Source organism: Musa acuminata, chromosome BXJ1-3 (genome assembly GCF_036884655.1).
Source record: "Musa acuminata AAA Group cultivar baxijiao chromosome BXJ1-3, Cavendish_Baxijiao_AAA, whole genome shotgun sequence".
NCBI lineage: Eukaryota > Viridiplantae > Streptophyta > Magnoliopsida > Zingiberales > Musaceae > Musa > Musa acuminata.
Window position 1 is genome coordinate 1,541,506 of NC_088329.1, and position 24,835 is coordinate 1,566,340.

At 38.5% G+C, this 24,835-nt stretch overlaps 3 protein-coding genes across 3 annotated transcripts; all 3 read left to right on the forward strand.

Moving 5' to 3' along the window:
- Nucleotides 1-2,028: 2,028 nt before the first annotated feature.
- LOC135615539 (ethylene-responsive transcription factor ERF113-like) lies at nt 2,029-3,409 on the forward strand. The gene is made up of 2 exons (XM_065114177.1): nt 2,029-2,457; nt 2,697-3,409. The coding sequence occupies exons 1-2, from the start codon at nt 2,307-2,309 to the stop codon at nt 3,233-3,235; spliced, it is 690 nt and encodes a 229-aa protein (XP_064970249.1). The 5' UTR covers nt 2,029-2,306; the 3' UTR covers nt 3,236-3,409.
- Nucleotides 3,410-9,184: 5,775 nt separating this feature from the next.
- Nucleotides 9,185-18,706, forward strand: LOC135615541 (uncharacterized). The gene is made up of 15 exons (XM_065114189.1): nt 9,185-9,508; nt 11,416-11,510; nt 11,785-11,898; nt 12,234-12,338; nt 12,413-12,484; nt 15,159-15,271; nt 15,366-15,500; nt 15,591-15,659; nt 15,873-15,960; nt 16,073-16,144; nt 16,234-16,334; nt 16,571-16,688; nt 16,774-16,833; nt 16,926-17,036; nt 18,423-18,706. Exons 1-15 carry the CDS (start codon nt 9,379-9,381, stop codon nt 18,528-18,530), a joined length of 1,491 nt encoding a protein of 496 aa, XP_064970261.1. The 5' UTR covers nt 9,185-9,378; the 3' UTR covers nt 18,531-18,706.
- A 4,766-nt stretch (nt 18,707-23,472) lies between these two features.
- Nucleotides 23,473-24,695, forward strand: LOC135636429 (ethylene-responsive transcription factor LEP-like). The gene has a single exon (XM_065148120.1). It carries the CDS (start codon nt 23,526-23,528, stop codon nt 24,369-24,371), a length of 846 nt encoding a protein of 281 aa, XP_065004192.1. The 5' UTR covers nt 23,473-23,525; the 3' UTR covers nt 24,372-24,695.
- Nucleotides 24,696-24,835: the final 140 nt, after the last annotated feature.

Consider the following 24,835-nt stretch of genomic DNA (forward strand, 5'->3'; position numbering starts at 1 on the left):
CTGCCTGCTGCTTGCCACCGATGCCTAGGAAAGAGTTGCCATGCTGTCATTAAGAGCTATATGATGTCAGACCACCTTCAAGAACGATGAATAATGACTGCATCATTTCAGAATTATTGTTGGGGTATGGAAGAAGATGTCATGCGATCACTCCTTTGAGCTTCAAAAGCTGGTGACAAGCAAATATCAAATATGCTCAGTAGGGTCTTACTGTACACACACACACACACACACACACACAGAGGGGCCTTCTGTGAAGCTTCCAAGGACTGATGTGGAGGCATGGAAAATAGGAAAACAATTTTCTATACTTTTGGTATTGTAAAATGTTTTTGAAAACTGAAAACAAAAAATTACTATCCAAACAACACTTTCTATATTATCCTTACTAAAACATCAAAACACTTCTTTGATGAATATGCCAATCTCACCCATGCATGGATGGTTAACAATAGTAAAACATCATACATGTCTAAAATTTTTCATCTAGTTTTACTAAAAATATTTAAAATTTGCAATCCTCTCAAAGTTAATGCTTTAAGAAGGCAACCACTAAAAAATATTTTGGCCACATCATCTCAGCCATTACTTTGCTGTAAGGCATGAAATAATGGAGAACCTTATAACAATCTGACAATATTTCCATATATATATACAAAGATTATATACCCTTCAAAGTACTTGCATCAGGACTATGTCCAAGTACATAGTTGTTCTATCAGCATTTGGTGGAGCATTTCAATTCTTCATCTGTGTGAACACCATCAGAGGTAACCAAAAATTAATGCATGAGTAGTCAGACATCATTTCATATAATTTATACTTTGGCTTCTGATGTTTAATTGTTTTTATGACCAATCTGCAAATCACAATACTTTATCCTTTTTTATTATACATTTATTGTCGTTACAATTGAAGCTTCTTTGGGTCCAACACACATTTAATATCGAAAGAGTGTTGTTTATTCTTGATGTTTATGCAAGCTGATGTGCCTATCATATGTACACATTGAGAACATAAATGAGAGCACAGTGGAGAGAGATATCAGCTCACTAGAAGAAGAAGAAGAAGAAGAAGAAGAAGCTCAATGCTCGGTGGTCAAGGTGGTAGTTGATGTGTTGCTTTTAATTCTCACAGGAGCAGTGGTATTTGGCTATATATTGACCAAGAACAATAGACTATCTATCTCACAATTCAACTCATATTAATTGGTGCCATTTCCTCTCCCAACAACTCATTAAAATGTATGACACATGAAGATCCACAAAGACCTCCATGGTCAAGTCTTACCCTATTAATAGCTAGGCTAGGCTAGCTTGTCACACAAGACATGTCCTTTCCAATATGATAAATACTATAGACCATATTGCTTTGTTACAGTGGTGTTGGTTCAATGCTAAATACCTTAGTATTGGCCATCATTCATCATAAAAGTTCAGATTGATCACTGAAAAGGAGAGGAGTATGATAGAAGTAACTATGGCATCCTCAGCCTCTTTTAATCTTTTGGGTAGATAAGAGCTTCAGGAAGGAGTTGGGCTCCAAGTGAAGTCCTTTGAGGCAAAAGATAGATAGGTTCATAAAAGCCAAAGAGTTGTTTGTCCTATTAAAAACATCCCAAAAAACAAGCTCAAACCAATCTTGTTTATCTCATGACATGAAGTTTTATGTCATGATAATGAAAACAATGTATTAGGTGTATTCAACCATTGTATAAAGTTATGTGCTGAAAGGATGCAGAGTTGATTGAAATCATGAACATGTACTCAATGATGCTTGGCCTTCATATTCTTAAAGGTAACAAAGAACGATAGAAAAAGAATGCCAAGGTAGGACCTCAACACACTTGCAGCCAATAAAAGCCACCCACCAACACATCGAACAACGCCTGTTCTTATCACCATCTCCCTCACTCCTTCCGCTCTTTCTGTTCCTTCATTTCTTCTGCTTCTTCTTCTTCTTCTTCTTCTTCTTCTTCTTCTTCTTCTTTCTCTTTTTACAGTTCATATCTATATCTATATATATATATATATCTCTTCTCCTACTCGCATATTCTTTTCTTTTCCTTTGGTTTCTTCCTCCTCCCATCACGCACCGGCAACGACAACAACATTATCTGTAACTCGTAGTCGATCGATTATATGGGAAGCTGAGCTGGAGAGAGGAGATCAGATTTGTAGAAGGTGGATCGAAGGCATGGGAAGAGGCCCCTCCCTCCTGACGAGGCACCGGAGGAGAAGGAAGGATCGGAGAGCTGGTTGTCGCAGTACTACACCCCGGCTCGCGCCGATCAGGACGCATCGGCCATGGTCTCGGCCCTCTCTCACGTGATCAGCTCCCGCTCGCCGCCCGTCGGCGCCGGAGGAGGCGAGCCAGTCATGGTCCAGCATGATGGAAAACTCAGCGGATCTGGGTCTGGCTCGGCGGAGATCAGGACGCAGCCCTCCGGTGAGCAAGGTATATATATCGGAGCTTGTGTTTCTTGCACCACTGACACAGATCTATATGTTCATCATCAAATCAATCTCCGTTCATTGTGATGCTTTCGTGCAATTATAGGAAGTTATGGGAAGAGAACCTAGTTATGCTAGTACGCAATGCATTATCTCATGTATAGTTTGCATCTTCTCTCCCTCTCTCTCTCCCTCTCTCTCTCTCTCTCTCGTTTAGCTGAGACGCATGTACATGTAATGTAGGCAGAAGACATTACAGGGGAGTGAGGCAGAGGCCATGGGGGAAATGGGCAGCGGAGATAAGGGATCCCAGGAAAGCAGCTCGTGTATGGCTGGGGACGTTCGACACGGCGGAGGACGCCGCCATTGCCTACGATGAAGCCGCCCTGCGGTTCAAAGGCACCAAAGCCAAGCTCAACTTCCCCGAGCGAGTACAGGGCCGCACCGACCTCGGCTTCTTGGTGAGCGGAGGAGGCTCGGAACGGCAACCCCAGCCACCGACGCAGCGGCTGCCGGCGGCTAATTCGTACCCGAACCTGCTCCAGTACGCGCAACTCCTCCAGAGCAGGGACCAAGACCTGCACCAGGCGGCCTTCGGCCTCTACGCTGGGAGCACCTTCACGTCCACGTCCTCCCAGACATCGCCGACTTCCATGTCCGCGGCGTCTTCGCAAGAGATGCTGGACTTCACCTCCCAATCGCATTTCAAGAGCTCCTCTTCTTCGAGTTCGTGGCCTCATGGCGGCCACAAGCACGAAGACCAGCAGCCACCAGGCATGTAAGTGATGACTCGGCCGGCTTTCAGCTAGGTGCAGCACAAGGTTAAGGAGAGAACCGTTGGCGATGGAGAGAGACGCAAAGGCTTCGTGAAAGGTGTACTGCGTCAAAGATACCAAAGATTGCAGGCTCCTCTTGTTCTTATCCCCTAATGCATTGTTTCGAGTCTTATCCTACCACTGCTATCTCTTTGCTGTGTCACACACACCAACTGGGAAGTTTCCACCCCAAGTTTTCTCGAGCTTATCACAAACGAACCTTAGACAAACATGCTTACATGAATCAAAAAAACACAAATCATTAACGGTGCAACGTATCGAGAAGGGAAGAACGATCTTTCATCCAACGCAGACGTACGACACGAACCAGATCAAAAAAAAGAGAACTAAGAGACGTGTGCCGCCAGCTGAGTAGGGAAGGGGAATAAAGATCGTGGCAAGACAAGCGATTGCAAGTTCCAAAACCCTTTCATGATCGAGCTAGGCATAGTACACCGATCGTATTCCCGCTGGCCGCATCACTCGTACGATCGACCAGATGCAGCGAAGACAAGAATAATGCCTGCCTGCATGCATGCATGGATGGATGCCATCTTGCTTTTAACACATGCAAGTATGAGCCGATGAAATAGATGGCGGCAAGTATCGAGGCAGAGTTTGGTCAACCATTAAACAAAGCTATCATTAGAAGCGAGCATATTCTCATGTGAGTTATACTAATGACAAGGTGGGGGAAAGAAGCATTCTGCCAAACCACTGTGATCGAGAAACAATGGGTTGTAAGACATGAACAATGACTCCAAAATGCCAAGGAAGGAAGGACATGTAGGCAGGAAATCCAACTCCTTTGGACTGGTTAAAGAGGGTGGGCACTGCCATTAATGGAGGTGACGAAGAAAGAGACTTGGACCAGTTCTTCCTACTTGTGATCAGGGGACCAACACCTATGCACCTATATATATATATATATATATTCCCATCAGATCAATGGAAAAATACATCAAATTGAAACATATATGGTTCATGCTGATCACGGAGGAAACAAAGGTGAATTAGATTCGATTTCTGTTTTTGGTTTTGTGTTTTCTGCTGCGTGTGGATGTGTTGCTTGTTGCGGTCTTGTCATCGGTGCACGGGGAAAAGGAAGGCGGGCGGCGTGCGGTGCTTTCGGCTCTCACGTCAATCTTTGCGGCTTAAGCCTCGACTCTCGCACTCCTTTTTCCCGTCTCAAGTTCATACGTGAGAGCCCACGAAGCAGACTTCCCTCTCACCTTTGTCGCCACATGTAACCCTCGAAAGCGTTTTGTGGCTAAAAGAAAAACAATAATTATCTAAATCAAAATAAAATATTTTTCTTGATATATATATATATATATATATATATATATATATATATATATATATATTATTTCTCTCTCTATATATATATATTTTCTCGTAAGAATAATTTACCAAGAAAATATCCAGAAATATTGTCTCGTTTAAAGCAAAATATCCCCAAACTATTGAGAAAAGTTAGAAATCAGTCTTGTTTAAACCCAAAAAAAATGTTTTTTCATATATATATATATATATATATATATATATATATATATATATATATATATATCCAATATTTGGACTGAAATAATGATAATTTAATTCTGGATAGAAAAATAAACCATAATATCTCGAATATTTGAGATCAATTGCAGTCTTCTTTACTTATATTCTATGTGAGATAATAATACCTCTAGTAAAATGAAAAAAAATGAATTATTTTTTTATCATTTCAAGTAAACTGTTCCAAACAAGTTAGAAGGGCTTATGATTACTTCAAATTTTTTTTTTTGAATGAAATATGTACCATTCAAATATTTAAACATCTTAAAATTGGCATTAAATATATTTTTTTGGGGGATGAACCTAACAAAAGAAGCTTGTCCAATTCATCATGGAGTTGACATTTTGACCATTCTTTCTTCTTTTTTTTTCCTTCTTTTTATGCTCTTACTGATCACAAGGAATCAAAAGAGCCCACAACGAATTATGTAGTCTCATCAATTAAGATTTAGTAATGCTTGAGTTAGGCAACATTCCTACACTTAACTTGAAAGGAAGAGTACAAAGGAAAGGATTCCTTCCTTTCCTTGTAATTAACATCCTTACCTAAACCTAACTTGAAAGGAAGAGTACAAAGGAATGGATTCCTTCCTTCTAATTAGCAATGTGACATTAGCATTAGTTTTGTCATGGAGTTATGGGTCCTGCTTCTATCTCAAAGACATCATCACATCTTATGTTAACCTCAATCGCCATCGCAATCTCATACGAATTTGTTAGAATAAATTTAAGATTTAATTTTAAAAAAATCACATAATTTGTAAAGGGAAGAAAATTACTCCAAAGTATATAAATAAAGTCTCAAGATTTGCATATGTCGTTAAAATACTCACTTCGCGATAATTATCTCTTCACCTGATATGATTTTAAATAAACTCGATTCAAATATTGTTTATACCAAATAGAAACATAAAATTAGTGTATATCATCATCATGTAGACGGAAAAAAATTGCTCAAAAGTGCATTAGTATTGATCGAATGTCTCACGTAAATATACGATTATAATTATTTGTTTAGTTAGCACGATCATGAAAAAACTTGATGTAGACATTTTCGTGTTCTCAATTAAAAACTTAAAATTAGCATGCACTAAAAAAGAAAATAAAAACCTTGAGTTATGTTTTTAGAACAACCAATATTTGTTTAGTAAAATAAAATACCAACTCGAGACAATTCCTAAAAAATCAAACATTTAACATTTTAAGTTGATTAAAACTCTTTAGAAAAAATCCATCAAAATTTGCCAAGTTCAGTGAATCATGCAAGCTAATCAAACCCATTAACCTACTTAACTATGGTTTGAACCATGACATAGTGCAAGTGGCTACCAATCATATTAAAGTTATTTTTTCTTTCTTTTTCACACATAAGAGCAATCATTCCTAATGTAGAGTTGAAAGTACTCGAGATAGCAACTTTGCATGCAACAACTTGGCTTCTTTTGATCCTTGAGGCTTCCCTAGCTCTCCATATCACAAAGGTCTAGAAGCATCTAGCCCACTCTATAAGCAATCCTCAGGGACCTCTTCTCTTGATTGAGAGAGAGAGAGAAGGGGACATGCTTTTGTGTCACCACCTAAACAAGTAAGGCATCTCAAGCTTCATCATGCAATTTATCTTGGGACATTCCTTTTTCTAGTTCCTTCCATTCCTCTTGATGGCCAAACTCTAAGTCATCTTGTAGGGACCATGGATTCCTTTTCCTTACTGGTTTCATAAATGCATGCATGGACCTCTTTGTTTGTTTAGTTAGGTTAGGTTAGGGGAAGATCTAAGGCCACAATAATATTAATTTTAAGTTGGTGTTCATCAGTCAAATCCTACCGAATGGGTCGGTTGGGACCATTGATTTTTCAACCAATAATTATTTGAGATAGTTTCGTGTCTCAATTTAGATTAAAAAATAATAATTTTTAAATTATTTTTAGGTTCTTTTAATTAAAATATGACAATGCTCTTCAAAATCATTAGTTTTTGGAGACAATCTTACCTCTAAATATAAGAAAATTATTATTATTATTGTGACTTAGATGTTGTAGACTCTTTTAATAAAATTACATAATGAATTTATTTCTTAGGTTCTTCGATAAAAGATACAATAGCACTATTTTTTATTTATTTTTAGATTCTTTCGATTTGATTATAATAATGATTCACTATGTCCTTTGGAATAGGAATAAGGAGCATGAAATCCACTAGCATTACTCCTTTTCATCTACTACAAATAATCAAATCTAATTCGTTTGAGATTAGATGTGCATCTATTCTTCTTTCTTATGCCTTTTGTCTTATTTGGAATAGGAATAAGGGTTTTGGGTTCTTCCCCAATGTGGAAATCTTTAGGCATAGCTTTCATTAAGTTATAACTATCATCGCATGGACAATGGACATGCGATGATGTTATGATCATCTGATTAGAATTATAGTCATCTGATTCGAAGTATTTATCATAATTCATAACAAATCATGTCCGAAATCCCATATCGATTCTATTTTATTTCGTCTAAGTCAATATTTTGTCTTATATCTATTCTTAATAACTTCAACTTTTAAAGATTTAAGATAATCTAATCATAGTGTTAATATATATTCTAGTCATAGTACTGATTCGACACCATCTATTCTAAAACTCTATCGAGTGTGTGTTCGATAAATCTTCTCCGATTCTTAAGTTAGTCTTTGGTTATAATAGGTTAATCAAACACTAAATCTTTTAAAATCAAATGTATTAGAATTTGAGAGCTAGCTAAGTAAGGTACGTGAGAAGAAATCTTTCACAGCAAAACTTTTAATCATTAAACTTCAATACGAGTGTTAATATTAAAAATGATTATACGTCTTTTCTAATCATGGATAAGATTACAATGTATCGACTTCGAAGAATATACAATACAATGATCATCGATGCGACCATAACGTTAATATGGTAACACAATATTCATTATTTTTCTCATTTAATCTATTAAACAATTGATACAATTAAATCACTCAATTAGCCAATTAGTAGTATGCCTCTTTCCCATTTAATCTATTTTGGGCTCAGCCAGCCATTGCCAACTTTGATCCATTAAATCTGTAGCCCACAAAAATGCTCTTTTGTTTTGGTTGTCTCGATGTATATGTAAATTGCAAGAATGGCTGTCTCACTTACTACATGAGATGCAGATTGAGCCATGTCAGATGCATCAGTGTATTAATCTCTATTGCAATTCTACTTTACAAAGAGTGTTTGAAGTCCTTTAAGAATGTGTAGCAGAATGGTTTCTTTGATGTGATCCTCAGTTTTACTGTATACTTCCTTTGATGTAATTTTAATATGCTCTCAAAGCTCAGCTATATGGATCTTTTTTTCATCATCAAGTATCAATATTGTCTTTCATCATTTTTATTCAGACTTGAGATTGGGTATTATTGGTGTTGCTCTGTTGATTCAGATTGAGATAAGAAAAAAATTGATGTTGCTAAGTAAAAGACTATATTTCCAATGCATTGTGTGCATTTTGAGTCTCTCTATTGGACATTCAGTATTAGGATTGGCATGAAAGCTTCTGCAACTGAACAATTCATGGATTCCCAAACAGAGGAGTAATCAATCATGTTTGTATCCCTCCTGCTAACAACAGGAAGAATGCAGAGGGAGAAGTTTTATGTGGAGTTGCTCATCACCTTATCATCATCTGCTTCATCCAACTTCATTATGATCCAAATCCATCTGAGCTCAATCATAACCTGTCTACTTCACACAGGTCTCCTATGTCTCACAAGTGGGATGTCCTTCTCATGAATCATCACCCTCTCATAATTCATCAACTAATTAAAAATACATACTCAAATAAAGCTACAAGAATATATATATATTCATTATTTTTAGAAATAATCATATGAAAAATAAAAAAAATAGCTGATAAGTATGGTGAAAGTGGGCAACACAATATTCATTTAAATTCAGAAAGTATAAATGATTTGCATTTTTATATTCATATCTTAATCTAAGCTTATTAAATTTGAATTACTTTTCTAACTATTTGATTCATATTGTTTTCTGCAATATTCACACCTATAAGTGTCTAAATTAGAAAGTGTGTTCCTCATAATCCCATTAATAATATTATTAATTATAAATATTTATTGGTGCGTTACTCGAAACTCCTATAACTGTCGGGCAAGGCCGCGAATAAAACCGACTTTCTTCACTCTTTAACAATGTACCCACGAAACCACCTGCCTGGCCAACCCAGTGTCTCTGTGAGCCCCATTTTATGGCCAATTGTTAATCAGGTAATATCATTGGTATTTTTAGCTTTTAACTTTTATGGGTGGGATCTACGAACCGTCACCGTTGGCTAATCCTCCCGCAGATTAAGTCTCAATCGACTCTCTAATCTTCCGCCTCGAATCCAGTTCGGTTTCTGCGCAAGCAAGCTTTGTCGGCTCTAAGTTCCATCTCTCCCTTGTTGTCGGTTCCGTTCTTCTTGTTCTTGCTGTTGCTTCAATCGAGTCCGCGGTTCTTTTGTTCTTGTTCCGGTTCGAGTCCTTGGAGCCGGAGATGTCTGTGGCAGAGGGGAAGGGGAAGAGGAAGGGGAAGGGGAAGGGGAAGGAGGTTATAAGATTGGAGCGGGAGTCAGTAATCCCGGTGCTGAAACCCAAGCTCATCGTGAAACTAACGAATCTAATCGGTGAGCCTGCGCCTGTTTCGATGGTTTTGCTTTTCATTCCGTGCTCAATCCATTTATTGGAATCGTTTTCCGTTATTTCTTTGCCTTTAGGGTTCTGGATTTTCTGTTTTCTGTGTGCATAGTTGTTGCGGTCGACAGAGTGTTTTGTCTTTCAAGAAAGCTTCTTTCGAATCTTCTCTCTGTTTACTGAAAGGAAAAATTAGCTTTAATAAATTTGATATGATAAATTGGGGGAAATTAGTCGAAGAATGGTATGGGGTTTATCGAGCAGTGTGATACCCTTTCACCAACTCAATAACAAAATTTGATTTTTTTTTTTTCGCATTCGAAGAAAAAACCTTTAAATTGAGAACACAATTAATGCTGCACATGATTTATCTGTGTTGAGCTTGATGCAACACCCGGAAGAAAATTGCAATCACCTGTACTATTTTGCCCGTACTTTGCTGCTGGATTGAACTTATCTCACAAGACTAGCTATCAGATAACCTACTCTCGAAGAGTACTTGGCATTGTTTTCGAACTCCAGGCATTGTAATATCTCCGTAGGAAATTTAGATGTTTGGAGACAAATTTTACACAATTGACATTGACAAAATTGAGGGGAACCTAACTAGTATTTTCATTAACATCACCATGCTACAGACTTGGTAAGCACAGGAGGTTTGGGAGTTTGCATTGCTTCAGATAAATAAATCTTAGCCACTCACAACCTTGCTGTTTTTCGTTTTTTTCTTCTTTTTCTGTTGAGACTCAGAGAAATGTCCCCTGTATATTTGTTCTCGTGAATGCATGAGACATTGCCTCTTCTTCACACACAAAAGAAAGTTTAGAGCTTTAGGATTGATTGGCGAGAACAAGCAGGACAAAAAGAAGGTTGAGAAGTTTTCTCATAACTTTAGGACCAGTTCAAGAGTGCCAGTGCTAGCATTCTGCTTGACAGCAGATAGGATTAGACAAAGAATCCATTATCCATCATTGCTGTAAATTGACAAAGAAACTTTCTTACTGTCATAGTCCACACCAAGTATTATATCTGTTTTTGCTTCAAAATTTAGAAATTGCTATTTTTAGTTTTTCTCCCAAAAATTCTCAATTGCAGCAAAATATAAAACTTAATGTGGAGTTTTTTCTCATGGGGAAATTATTCACGTAGGGTTATAAAAACAATATAGTAGTACATTTAGGTTTGTTCGAGTACATGGCTATGATTCTAGCTAGTGGATCAATGAAATTACATGAAAGGATTTCGTTAAATATTCTAGACAAGGATAATATTTGATAATGATGCACTTATTGGCAGCCTAGTTATTTACATCAAATATTTCAATTCAAAGGTATATGAGTTAGGTGGTTGATGAAAAGTTATGGGAATTGAAATTGTGATGAAATATATAAAAACAGAGAAAAATACAAGTGAACTAAAAAATAATTAACAAAAGAATTATATAATGAAAATAGATGGTTTAATACGAATATGGAACATGTTACAGTACAAAAAACAGTTCAGTTCAATTTCAACTATAAAAAGCAATCAGGATAATTTATCGAGGAAATGAAATGCTGTTCTGGTTAAATGCTACAGGAAGTTTTGCTTATGTAATTAAACTTCCTTCATGTTCAGTCTCTTGGGTTTAACAAATATGTTTTCTTTTGCAGAAAGCAATAAAGGAAAAAAAAGGTTCTGCTGTAGGGTTAGCACATCTTTGCAAGCTTAGAAACTAAAATTGTATGCAAAATGTACCCCGTTTCTTGACATAATCTGTCCTAATATACATGGCTGAGATTGTACAAATAATTCTTATAAATTACTTGCCGTAAGTATCTTAGTTTTTAAGTTTTAACTGATATTGATTATAGATTTATTTGCTGATGAGTTTGAAAAATTTACCTTCATTCTTTTCCAGAGCTTGCTTCTGACCGAACTGAATTCATTAAGCTATGCAAGAGAGTTGAGTACACTATTCGTGCTTGGTACCTCCTACAGTTTGAAGATTTGATGGTACAGTTCTTTCATACAATTATTGCATACATGGCGAACGTGTTTGAGTTGATGAATATATAAATGGCTACTCATGCTAGTTATTTTTTTTCACATACACATTTCATATACCCAGTTATACATAAGTCAGATGTCTCCATTTTATGTCTTACATGCATGTAGAATTATATACCAGAAAAATAGCATTCTTGGACTAATTTGCAATTGCTTTTTGTTTTTTCATAAATGAGTTTGGTTGATGATTTTTTTGGTGTTAACAATATTGTTTCTGTAGCAACTTTACTCGCTCTTCGATCCTGTACATGGTGATCGGAGATTGCAACAGCAGAATTTTTCTTCTGAAGAGATTGATGTTCTGGAACTAAATTTCCTGGAGTACTTTTTCCAGGTTTGTGAACTTCCTAGTGACTTGACTGTAATTTCATAATGATTTGGAAACTTATCTAACCAAATACTTGCCCTTGAAGTAAGGTCTGTGTCTTTCCTGCTTTTCTTCCAAATTTTCTGAATTCCTGCTATTTTAAATTGGATACAACTGCTGTGGTGCCAAGTTAATACAGAATTGCACCTTCTAAACTTATGGTGTTCCACTTGCAGTTAATAAACTTAAGAAGAAGAAAAGAGAAAAGTAACTACATGCAATAAAATCTTTTTCTTTCATTTTGAGTGTACTTCTAGATAGAACAGCCATTACAATCATATGTTTTTCTTTGATCGAGGCAGGTAATGGAAAAGAGCAACTTCAAACTAGTGACCGATGAGGAGATTGAAGTTGCACAATCTGGACAATATCTCTTAAATCTTCCAATCAAAGTGGACGAATCTAAGGTTTAAAACGTGATCTATTTGTTTATACTTGAAGCTTTGTATTAGCTTAACTTGTGCGTTCTTCGGGAATGTAGCTGGATAACAAGCTTCTGCCAAGATACTTTAAGAAGCATCCACATGAGGATCTCCCTGGTTTTTCTGATAAGGTATTGTCAGTTCCTCCTACAGTGTTGTGCTTTTTGATCCCTTTATGCAAAATGTTTTTCATCTAGAAGTTTAAGCAATTTCGAACTTTTGACTTCGATGCTAAATGTAGAAAGTTTCATTGTAATTGATTCTGATGATTCTGTTTCAGATCACTTTCTTGTAGTAAGACACAGATCTGGGTAAAACTTGAATAAAACAGAATTAGGCAAGGCATTTCCAGGAAACTGTCTTCAAGATAGATGATTTCCCCACTATGATGCAGATGGCTTCATAGAAATTCTATCTCCAGTATACAATCTCTTACCCGAAATAATCAAGACTGCACTTCTTGATTACTTGAAGAATCAGAACACAACTAGAAAATAAGAGAAAAAAGAATTCGGTACTTTGTTTGACTAGAATTTTCTTATGCTTTACTCTTCAATGTAGAGGAGTTTATATAGACATTGAAAGGATGCTAAAACGTCTTTTCAGTTATCCTGAAGAGTTATGACTTTTTGAACCATTACAGCACATTAAACTGATTTTTTAAACTGCAAGCAGTTTCTATGACTGTTCCCCTTCATTCCTACTCCTTTTCTTTATTTATAGTAAATTCCTTATATATAACAATGCCCCACTAATTTACATATAATAAAAATATAAATCATAAAATTATAAATGAAAATGTAAACTCTAGGATGTGTATAGTGTATATTCATAAGTGGACTAACCTTAAGCTTTGGACTGAATATGAGACACAAGGAACCATAATCACACTATATATGAGCTCTGAATTTTAAATTTGGCAGCGCTTTAATGGGTCTTGCGTTGAATCCTGGTTTAGCCAGTATTCGTAAGATCTTACTGGTATTATCTGTAAGAAGCGGTCTCTTACTTCTCTATTGGCAAGGGTAGACTTATCAACAGTGTCCACAACTCACTCTTCAAAGCTACAAGTTTCTTAGGACTTTATTGTCCAACCGTCTTGTCACGAACGGTCGTCGCGCACTCACAACAACTTCGTTCAACGAACCGTTCGTCGCCTTTGCATGCTTGAACAGAGACATGGTAGCTTGTTTTGCCTTAGTTTTGTGTGTTTTTGCTTGTAAAAATACATGTTCGAACAGGTTGCAGTGCACAGTGCGATCGCTCACCGCGCCGGGCCAAAAGGCCCTAAAATGGCTTCGTTTTCGTGTGCTAAGGGCTGTTTTCTGCAGCCCTCTGCAGCGCGCGAAACGTCAGCCATCTCAGCACTCTGGAACCCCCTGGGTGGCACAGGGCTGGATGAAGCTTCGGTATATTGTCGGGCGTTGAAAAATCTTCACAAGTTCGCACGTTGACTTGACGGGAACTTGCCTTCGCGCCTGGCACCCGGTGAGCAGTTGTTTGTGGACTTGCAACCGTTCGTTCTACCTTCTAAAGTCTTTGTTTTCTTCCTTCTTCTCTTTTCTCCTATGCACATAAGGTGCTTGCTGAATTGCTTGTAAAGCTTCCCTCTTTGCTAGACGTCGGGACTTGTCCGTCGCTCGTTTTCAATCTAATAAACTTTCTGTTTTACAGGTCCTTCGGGACTTGTACGAGGTTGCAACTAGGTTGAACCTTTGCGGACGCATATGTCACAAGGACGCCTCAAGACTTAAGCAATCCCAGCTAAGTCCGTGAAGTTAGCGCAAGGGTGCGTCGCGATTTAGGCAACTCAAGCTAAGTTCGCGTCTTGGCCGTAAGGGTGCCTCACGACTTAGACAATTCCAGTTAAGTCCATGACAGTCTGTTGTGGTAATTGGTGCATTAACTAGATATAGGACTTCAACAGATATAGTATTCCCCCACTATTTCTTAAACTTTGCACTTGAAATATATCCTTGTTTCCATTTCACAAATATCTCATAATGAATTGCCTTTTAAACTCTTATAACTTGATTTCCACTATCGAGTGGTATCACAGAAATAGAGTTGGTTTCAATCAAGAAGTTCTTTTATCGGTAATAGTCCTATACCTCTCATGGTTTTAGTAATTTTATCGCCTGATAAAGGCTTTGTCAAAGGGTCTGCTAACATTTGTTTTGTAGGTAAGAATTGTAATACTATCTTTCCCTTTTTCACAAGTCTTCGATCAAATTTATATCTCATAGCAATATGTTTATTGCTTTCTGTTATCCTTTTGTTCTTTGTATTGTGGATTGTAGCCTGGTTGTCACAATATAGTGTTATAGATTTACCAGGTGGATTGATAAAAGGAATACTTATTGGTTTTCTCTTAAACCAAACAATTTCTTTCCTGCAATTGACATTGCAACATACTTTGTTTTCCATAGAAGATAAAGCAACACAGAATAACACAAAAAAATAGATTAACAGCTTTACTTCCTAATTTAGGTCTTTTCAAAGTAGCATCTAAAGCATATGCAATACAACCCCACACTTTAAAATAATTAATACTGGGTTTCCTTTTAATCAATAATTATTCGGGTTTGCATCTTTACATCCTCTCACGTTCTTAGTTTAACCAATATTTTCTTATAATTACCTTGTTTTTAGAAAAATCACTTTTAATCAGTGGTTAAATTAGAAACAATTCTTATTATATGGTATTTTACATATCTACGACATAACACGTTTGGTATTATAGTTTTATGATATTCTTTCTTAATGAATTCTTTTTTCTTATCTTGGTCTTTTTTGTTTGGGAAGTATATAATTTTTCGACGGGGGATTGGAATTGACAAGACAACTGATTACTTTATTATGGAGAAGTTGGATATGATCATAGCTCGTTTGTGGATGTGGTTTTTAAGGGTTACTAGGTAAACAATTTCTTAGAATTGTGTATTGTTCATGTTATATTTTCTGAATAGAAAAGATTACCCTGACATATTGGGATGCTTTCAATGACTTTAGGCTTCAGCGGCTCTTTTCAAAAAAACCAAATATGATATCCAGAAAAGATACTAAGAAAACTGATGAAATTGTTGCTGATTCAGAGATGGAAGACTTATTTGTTGAGCGTATACGAATTGAGAACATGGAGCTGAGGTTCCAATTGCTTTATCGGACTTGATTTGATATAAATCTTGATATTTAACATTGCATGATCTGATATTCTGTATTTTGTGTTTAATGCAGCACCCAAAATCTAATCAGCAATATCACAATCCAAGAACCAACTTTTGACAGGATGATTGTTGTATACAGGTAACTATGAGTTAAATTGTTAAAATACTTTTCATTTAGTCATAGTAGTTGGTAGTTGAGATCGTATGTATTGGATTAAGCATATTGTTTTTGTCAAGCCTTTTTATGATATGAGTGTCAATGCAGCCTCCCCATATGATCGTTGTCAAGAATATGATTCAATTTTTTGTTATGTCCAGTTAACTATGACTGATGCTATTTGTAACCACACAGGCGTGCCAGCACAAACAGCAAGACAGAACGAGGAATCTATGTAAAACATTTCAAAAATATTCCCATGGCTGATATGGAACTAGTTTTGGTGAGGTTTCCTAACTGAAGTTCTAGGAAACACACACAAGCTCTTGAATTTTTTGTTATCAATAACAATTATGTTTGACTATTTTCCTTCGTTGGGACCACTGATTTTGTAGCCTGAAAAGAGAAACCCAAGTTTAACACCTATGGACTGGGTCAAGTTTCTAATTTCTGTTGTTCTTGGTCTTGTAAGTTTCTGGATGAGTTAAATATACTGGTCTTGAACTTTTGCTCTCTGTATCTTTTTAAATAATTAATAATTATTATACTGGTTCAGGTTACTCTGGTCAGCTCTCTCGAAATGCCGAAGGCAGACATCTGGGTTGTCATAGCTGTCCTTTCTGGTCTTGTTGGCTATTGTGCTAAGATCTATTTCACGTGAGTATACTTTTATAAACAATCTTCTTTCATGGTCAAGCATTGCAATATAAATCAAGGTCAATTTTCTTTTTTTCCCTTTTATGAGTAGAAGGACGTATGTGATCTCTTCCTTGTTATGTATTTGTCTTCTTTGGCAACAAGGAAAAGTAACTTCCATATATTTTAGCACTGACTTCTATGATAGGTTGTCATTGGTAATAACGCATTTTCTTGTGAAAATTTATGAAACACAGGTTTCAGCAAAACATGGCAACTTATCAAAACCTAATCACCAAATCAATGTATGACAAACAACTTGATAGCGGGAAAGGCACACTTCTACACTTGTGTGATGATGTGATTCAACAAGAAGTAGGTTTCAGACCAATAGAACTCGTTGCATCTTATCATGTGAATTGTAGCAAAATATATAGCATTTTACAATCTGAATATGCAGGTCAAAGAGGTGATAATTTCTTATTTTATTTTGATGGAGCAAGGGAAGTTGGAGATAAATGTATGAACTCTTGGTCATTCTTTACCTTCTATGTTGTCCTTCGTGGCAAATAAATCAGCCACCATGCTTATATTTTCTTAGCGTCACTATAGGTTCTTGACCGTCAGTGTGAAGAACTTATTATGGAAGAGTTCAATGAGAAATGCAATTTTGAAGTCGAGGATGCAGTCAAAAAGTTGGAGAAACTTGGTATTGTTTCAAGGGTAAGTTTGAATAATGCTTTTTCACTTATACTTCCCTTTAACTGTGTTTAATTGATTGCTATTTTTCAACGATGGAAGTTCTTTTACTAATTGAATGCTCGAGAGAAAATGGTACATAAGGGTTAATAATTTTATAACTGAAACATCATGCACGGTTTTGGTACTGGAACATTCATAAGAAAATATGCTAAAAGAACTTTGTACCAAGCATACTTTAGTAGTCTGACATGAAAAATAAGGATCCAGCTTTCTGTAGAATATAACTAAATGAACACTGTCTTATTGATCATTTTAAGCATTTTAGATGACCTAGGAGTGGTGAGAATTTACAATTCATTAGCCGTTATGCTAAAAGAACTTTTGTCGAAGCATATTTTAACAGTGTGACTTGCATAAAGAAATGAGGAAGCAACCTAATATTAAAGTACAGGTAAATAAACCGTCTCCCATCTTAAGATTTTAACTGACTTGGCGGTGGTGAGAATTTGACATGTTATTAGAACAGGAGGACTAATGCTCAAGTCTCCAAGCAGTTAATTTCCTCATTTTGTTTTAGTATCCGCATGTTGAGCTGAGAGGAGTACTAGAATGGAATTAAATCAACCATGTCTCATCTTTCAGTTTAACCTTTTTGATGACTTGTTAGTGGTGGAAATCTAACCACCTACAAAGAAAGATGAAAGGGCAAATTAGCTAAATCATTACAGATGAAGTTCTTTAGTAGTATGGTGTCGCCATGTCGATAAGTATGTGTTGGCATGGGTGAACAAGTAGCATGCTGGTGAGGTTCCAACATGTGTCATGCCTGGCCGCTTTGGAGGTGCCACTATATTTATAAACCAATTCATGATATGCCAAAAGGATGCTGACAAAGACATTACTCTAATACTGGACCTAAGTGTTGATGAAAAATTGTGTAGCTGTAATGTGTAATTGAGAACATCATATAGCATCGTGTAAGGTGCGACTAAGAAACAACCGCTGTTGTTAATATAACCTTATTAACTTATATTGAGTTCCTTCTTGTCCGACTTCATTGACATGGAGATATAGTGATGTTTTATTATGTGCTAGTAGTTTCTGGTTAGAGACGATCCGTATGATCAGATATGATCAACCATGGAGATTAGAGCATCGCTTATAAATCACCCAGTAATACTTTTAAGAGACAGACTTCAGAATGAGTCGATTGAACTTGAGCAAGCATGAAACCAAACTGCTTACAGCTTCTTACCTTGCGTCATACTTATCTTTCACATCTAGAAGTAGGTAATTCCATGGTGTTGCTGGAATTTTTATGAGTAGCTTATACATTGGACATGTTTATCACATCTCAGTGCATTCAATTGCGTCTTGGTATGGTTAAAATGACAAGCCTATGTACAGGATTCTGCTGGAAAAATCTGCTGTGTTCCCTTGAAGCGCGCAAATGAGATCATTGGCACCACTACAGAAGAACTGGTGATGAAGGCCAAACAAGGCCCAGCTGCTTGACGATCAAAATTTGGAGTCTCATTCCCTTACAATGCACTCGAATTTGACTCCTCCATGTTGTTCGATTAGATCATGTAAGTAAACTATAATCTCATGTGTTATTGTTTCATTGTTTGTTTGTAATTATATGCCACTACTCCATAAGTATTTTCTTTGGCTGCTGAAGAGTTAGAAAAGTGATTGAAATTGCATCTCGATCCTTATAGAGAGAGAGAGAGAGAGAGAGAGAGAGAGAGAGAGAGTTGGGACATGTATTATCTCACATGAAAAGAAAGTGATGTGAGATAGATAATATAGTGTGTGGGAAGGGGAACAAAGCCTAGTGCTCGCCCACCTCCTCCTCCTCCTCCATCCCCCATATTCCGGATGGCCTCTTTCCTCACGTACTCTCAACTTTCTAACTCATCCAACACATCGAGCTCTCTCTCACGCATTTAGTCTTCCTTGAGACACCACAAAGCATGGAAGCTGGCGCTTTCCTGGTAGCTTTTTTTGTACCCTTCCCTGCCAGTGTTTTCCCCCCCACCCCCCTTTGATCCTCTCTCTGCCTTCCTACGAAACATTACATTCCGTCTATTGCCATGAAGAAGCCTTTTTGTTCTCCGGAGTTGGGTGGATTGGCTCTTTTTGACTTCTCTTCGCAGCACGCACGCCTTTTCATGGGTTCCCTTTGGGCCGGGAAGTGGAGCCTGAGACACTAGCAACATCCTCCGTGTCAGCCACCCTTCTTTCCTTCCACCGGTTGCAAGACAAGTTTGACATCTTGAGTGAAATACCAGCATTGGTGTTCACATCATTTTAGAGAGAGAGAGAGAGAGAGAGAGAGAGAGAGAGAGAGAGAGAGAGAGGATTGACATTACCTTGGTCGAGTGAAAGACGAGCAAGAGCTTAGGGTGAGAAATCAAAGGTTCAGAGCTACAAGACAACCAAACTACATGGAAAGGTGTCGGACTACAGTTGCAAAGCTCGAGCTATTATTTGGGTTCAGTGTAAAGGCCCTTCACATGCCTACGCCTCAACCACTGTACTCCCTACCACTTGTATGTCTCTTCTAGCTCTCCATGAGAAGGTTTCTTTCATCTTATGGCCGCTAAAATCCCGCTTTAGATCTCCACATTGTACCTTCGATCTCCAAAAGGTGCATGTTGCATGATCTTGTTCTTGAGAAATAAGATCAAAAGAAAGAAACCAAAATACCAATAAAATATAAAACAAGAAAAGGAGCCTTCTTTCATACTCCATCTACTGTTGCTAACTCATACGAGACAGTTCTGTCCTTATTATTCTAATCCTAATCAAACTCAAACTCAACATTAATTATCTTAACACTTGTGGTCCTCAAATGTGCATCGGAGCTATTCGACATGGATTGCATCAGTTCATCCTTCATCTGCATCATCACCATCCGGTGAGCGAGTGTGATCTATCTATCTATCTACCTACACAAAATGGCTTCCAAGCATACGAGAAGGTGACCTTGAAGCTAGAGCATGTAGAGGAACAAGCATCGAAGGTGATGGTGACCAACAAGGAATCTAAGTTAGCTTTTGAGCGCAAGGAGGGCCCTCTCCTGTGTTGCCTTGCATATGCATGCATGCCTTCTTTGTTCTTTGTAGGATGTCATCGAATTGTTTACTGCACATCCCTGACGAAGGCAGTCACAAGTCTACAGACACCACCTCTTGGTCAAATTATTCATATAGTATATGTGATCTGATGGAGATCAGAGATGAATGGATTGGCACTCGAGTTATAGACTAGGTTTCCTAAATGAAGTAACAGTGACCTGAGAAGCTTTTAGATCACAGACTGTTCATGGTTGATAACCCTAATGGCATATGGGAAGCTGCAGTTTGCAGTGAACTGCATGCAAGACCATTTGACCTAGCAGAAGCTGCTGGTTGCAGCGAGATGAGACCGGCTTGGTCTCCTGTGAGAAGCTTCGCCCTCTTCTTGTCATAGACTCCGATGGAGTAACAGTGGCCTGATAAGTTGCAAGAGTGATTGCTCATGGCTTGGTAACCCTAATACCACATCAGAATATGTGCAGTTTGCAGGAAGATGAGACCGGGTTGGTCTCCTGTGCGAAGCTTCGTCCTCTTGCCGTCATGATCGTTGATCATTAGAACATATTTGTTGGGTGCCATGTGATTTCTCGCCCTTCGAAATCCATCCGACCGCAGGCATCGAGATCAGTCGATGAACATTGACTTGAATGCATGTAGACAATCCCCCGAGCTGTGCAGAGTGTTGGAGACTGTGTTGCAATACTTCCAGAACTATTCTACAGATCAAATCCAAAGTAGGATTCAATTTAAGTGTCCGTTGACTACATAGGCTCATAAGGAATTATCCGTTATAAAAAAAAAATCAGATATCATGAGTTACTCATCATTGAATTTTACGATGAGGAATTATCTGTCATACGAAATCTCGTCACAATTTTGTTTGTTCGAGATCTCGTGGATCTTAAAATGTGCCTCTTAGGTTTTACGATAGACTATCCGATTACTCATCATTTGTCCTCGTAGGAGACAAATGCTACTTAGTGACTCATCATTTGTCCTTATCGACAACGTAAGCCCTTGAGAAATTAAAGTTGTCTAAAAATATCGCTTAGCTCTTATGAGACCAATTGACTCTTTTGCGCCTCATAATCCATAAGTCAAGCCTAATTAGATCGATTTACTAAAATATGAAGATATAAGACCTTGAAACACCAGATTTTGAGTGTATGTGATCATGTACATCAACTCCTATGTAGTGAAACTTTCTTGTATATTAAAAGCATACAGTTTCTGGGTAGTTTCCTCCCATGTCAAGGAATCATTGCCTTGGATTCCTCAGAAGCATTTCAGGTTCTCAGTCAAGGCATCTTGTGAGAGACAACCAACAAGATTTATCTTGTCAGAAGGACACTAAAAGCCTTTTGTTTAAGCTAAGGAGGCCAGGCCAGTATGGTGTGAATGTATCACAAGGATGAAGGTTGATACTGATGAGTCATCTAATATATATATCAGAAGAATATATGCCAACAAGTTCTTCCTTCACATGCACCCCAACATGATCTTTTGACTCATTCAGGCATCCATGGGGCCCTGCAACAGCAAATTAAACTTCATCACCTCTGAGATTGTAATAGATTGAAGGAAACTTTGGCTTTCAAAAGGCATTTGGCTTGTGGAGCTGATCATTGATTTTGCTCAGATTGCCTGCACATGGAAGAGCAATGATAATTTGGTTAATGCTCCCTTTAAAAACTTGTGTGTGTGTGTTTGTGTGTTTGTGTGAGATTTGGAACATGATCTGCATTTGAACTCCCTTAGAATAATGAAGTGCACCTAACCTTTTGATTTAATTAGCACCAAGCTTTCTCCTTAGAATTAATGCTGTTCACAGGGTTATTAGTTGCATACTCATGCCATGCACAGGCCATTTTCTATTATTGCAATGGACTCATTACCCAAAAGAAGAAGAAGAAGAAGAAGAAAGTCTTCTTTTGTTTTTTCTAGTGCTTAAATATAGAATTTTGTTAATGCTTAAATAATTATTGGAAAATGGAACTTTTTCCTTTTTGTTCAAGTTAAATTTTGATGTTTCAATAACAAAGGTATTGTTAAGTGGTCAAATAGTGGCAATCTATCAGTAGTACATATGTTATTAAATATAAAAAAAATTAATTGCATTATATAAGTTGAAACAATCAATTGAGAGTTAATTCATGAAAATGATGTGAACAATTTTCTTACACAGTTGTATCAACCATGGTTCAATTGTTTGAGCCTTATTATTAGGAAAAGAATGTTTTGGATACAACAACATCTAATTGATACTCTTCATGGTTTGCAGAAAATTATAAGGTCCTCTTTGTACCAATCTATCCAAACTCCCATAACCAACAAAAGTCATATGAGTTTGATGTTCCTTCTCCTTTTATAGATAGATTGATTACCAAAAGATAAATGGAAATCACAAGACACATTTTCTTAAAAGAATTTTCAGAAAAAGAAAAACAATAGAACTCTTCTTCCACTCCACAAGTGAAATCTAAACCAAGAAGAGGCAAATGTAGATGGATTAATAATCTAATTTAGTTGAGGGCATCTGAAGGGAAGTGATAGCACATGCTAATCATTTCTTACTGAACCATGTAATCATGTGCTTGCATTTGCTTGAGAGGGCCTCTCCTCATCATTAGCAACTCCATTCCATCTCTTTACAAACTGTGGAGAAGTACACAGGGACAAGCAATTGGCTTTGATGCTTCCCTGAGATATATTCTGTTCCTGCCATAGATCTTCTGCATCAGCCCTTTTGAAACCAGAAGGGTTCTTCCAGATTTGCACATCCAGAATGACTGTCCCCCAAGCATGCATGTTTGATCCAAAAACAAGAAAACCAAGCTTTCTGACATGGGTGGCAGATTGTTTAATCACCATGTCAGGTTGGAGATTGAAGAAGAAGAAGAAGAAGAAGAAGAAGAAGAAGAAGAAGAAGAAGAAGAAGAGCCAAGTCAATCTCAGATAGGATCATGCTTTACTTAAACCACAGTTCTGGAATCCCTGAAAGGTTCTTTTAGAGGGGTTTAGTGTACATCAAAGATCATATAGGAAGAGTGTGGATGTCTGTGTGCAATGCCTTGATCTTGACAGTCAAGCAGCAGTTTGATCTTGACTGTCTTCTTTTCATCCCATACTTTAATGTCTACAAGTCATGCAAGTATTCTTCAATTTCATGTGACATTTAATTTTGACACATCATGTGCATTTGCATAGTAAAATTCATGACATTTCTTATGAAAGTGTCATTAATGAATCCATGCAGACTCATCCCACCAGTCCAAATCATTGGATTGACCAACTGTAGACTCCACTGTCCATCCAATAGAACATAGGAATCATATATGTACATCAACTTGTCTATAAACCCCTCACCATGCAAACCCAGCCACACACAAACATCGCTGCCTGCTGTTGCCTTCTCTTTCTATCTCGAATGGGTTTCTCTTTCTTCTTCTCTACCTCATCCTCCTCCTCTTCGTCTTCTACTCCAGTCTCTGGTACGGCTCAGGACAAGAAAAGCAAACGCAGGCAACCGCAAGACAACGGCGACGAGGCCAACGGCAGTGGCGGGAGCAACACGACCACGGAGGGAGGCGGCATGAGGTACCTTGGCGTGCGTCGTCGGCCGTGGGGGCGGTACGCGGCGGAGATACGCGACCCGGCGACGAAGGAGCGGCACTGGCTCGGCACCTTCGACACGGCGGAGGAGGCGGCCGTCGCGTACGACCGCGCCGCCCGCGCCCTCCGCGGCCCCCGCGCCCGCACCAACTTCGCCTACCCCGACCTCCCGCCCGGCTCCTCCCTAACCCCCTTCCTCTCCCCTGACCTCCAGCCCCCGCCCTGCTCCTTCCTCGTTTCCACGCCGCCGCCTGTCCAGGCTACCCTTCCCGACGCCGTGGGAGGTCAGGGAGGCTACTACAACGCTACCACCAGTACAATTCCTGACGCCGGGGTGAGTTGCTATCGCCACCAGCAGCAGCAACAACATCAGGAACAGGGTCTGCAGTACCCGGCATCCGCGCTGCCGCCTTTGCCGCAGTCTCCACCGCCGGCGCCGGAGGTGGCATCGCCGTGGGACTTCGGTGGTGCTACGGCAGGGGGTGAGGAGCACCTGGCGGGACTGGGGGAGTTCGGCGGGTACGGATCCCCAGCCTCGCACGGGATCTTCTTCGAGGAAGGCTACGTGCACAGCCCCTTGTTCGGTCCGATGCCAGCGGTGGACGACGCCGCCGCCGATGGGTTCCAGCTCGGAGGCTCCTCCTCCTCTTACTACTACTGATGGGTGGGCGAAGGGCTGCAATCTCAGTACGCGCCCGCCGGTGGACGTGGCGTTTTCCTTTGCCTTCCAAGTGTTTGTCCCTTTCCTCCTCTCTCTCTCGCGTATGTATTGCCTTTGCTCTCTTTGGACACTACAAGTGGCTATGCATAAGAGAAGACGTATCTGTTTCGTAATGAAAGGATGTGTTCTCCGAGCTCAGCAGAGGACTGGCCAATAACATTTCGCCACATCATCTAACTCCGCCCTGTTGTTGGCTGACGTGGATAGTTGACCGGTCAATACGACCCAAACTTATGGGTCTCGAATTTGGACCGTCCCTAAATGGGCTTAATGGGTTGGGCTGTACGCTTGGGCTATTAATTCAGCGAAAAAGGTCTCATTTCTATGTTGCCGAAATAAACCCGAGTTACTAAACCGGAAACAAACCGACCGGTAATTGGACCTTTAGCCGATTCGGTTTATTA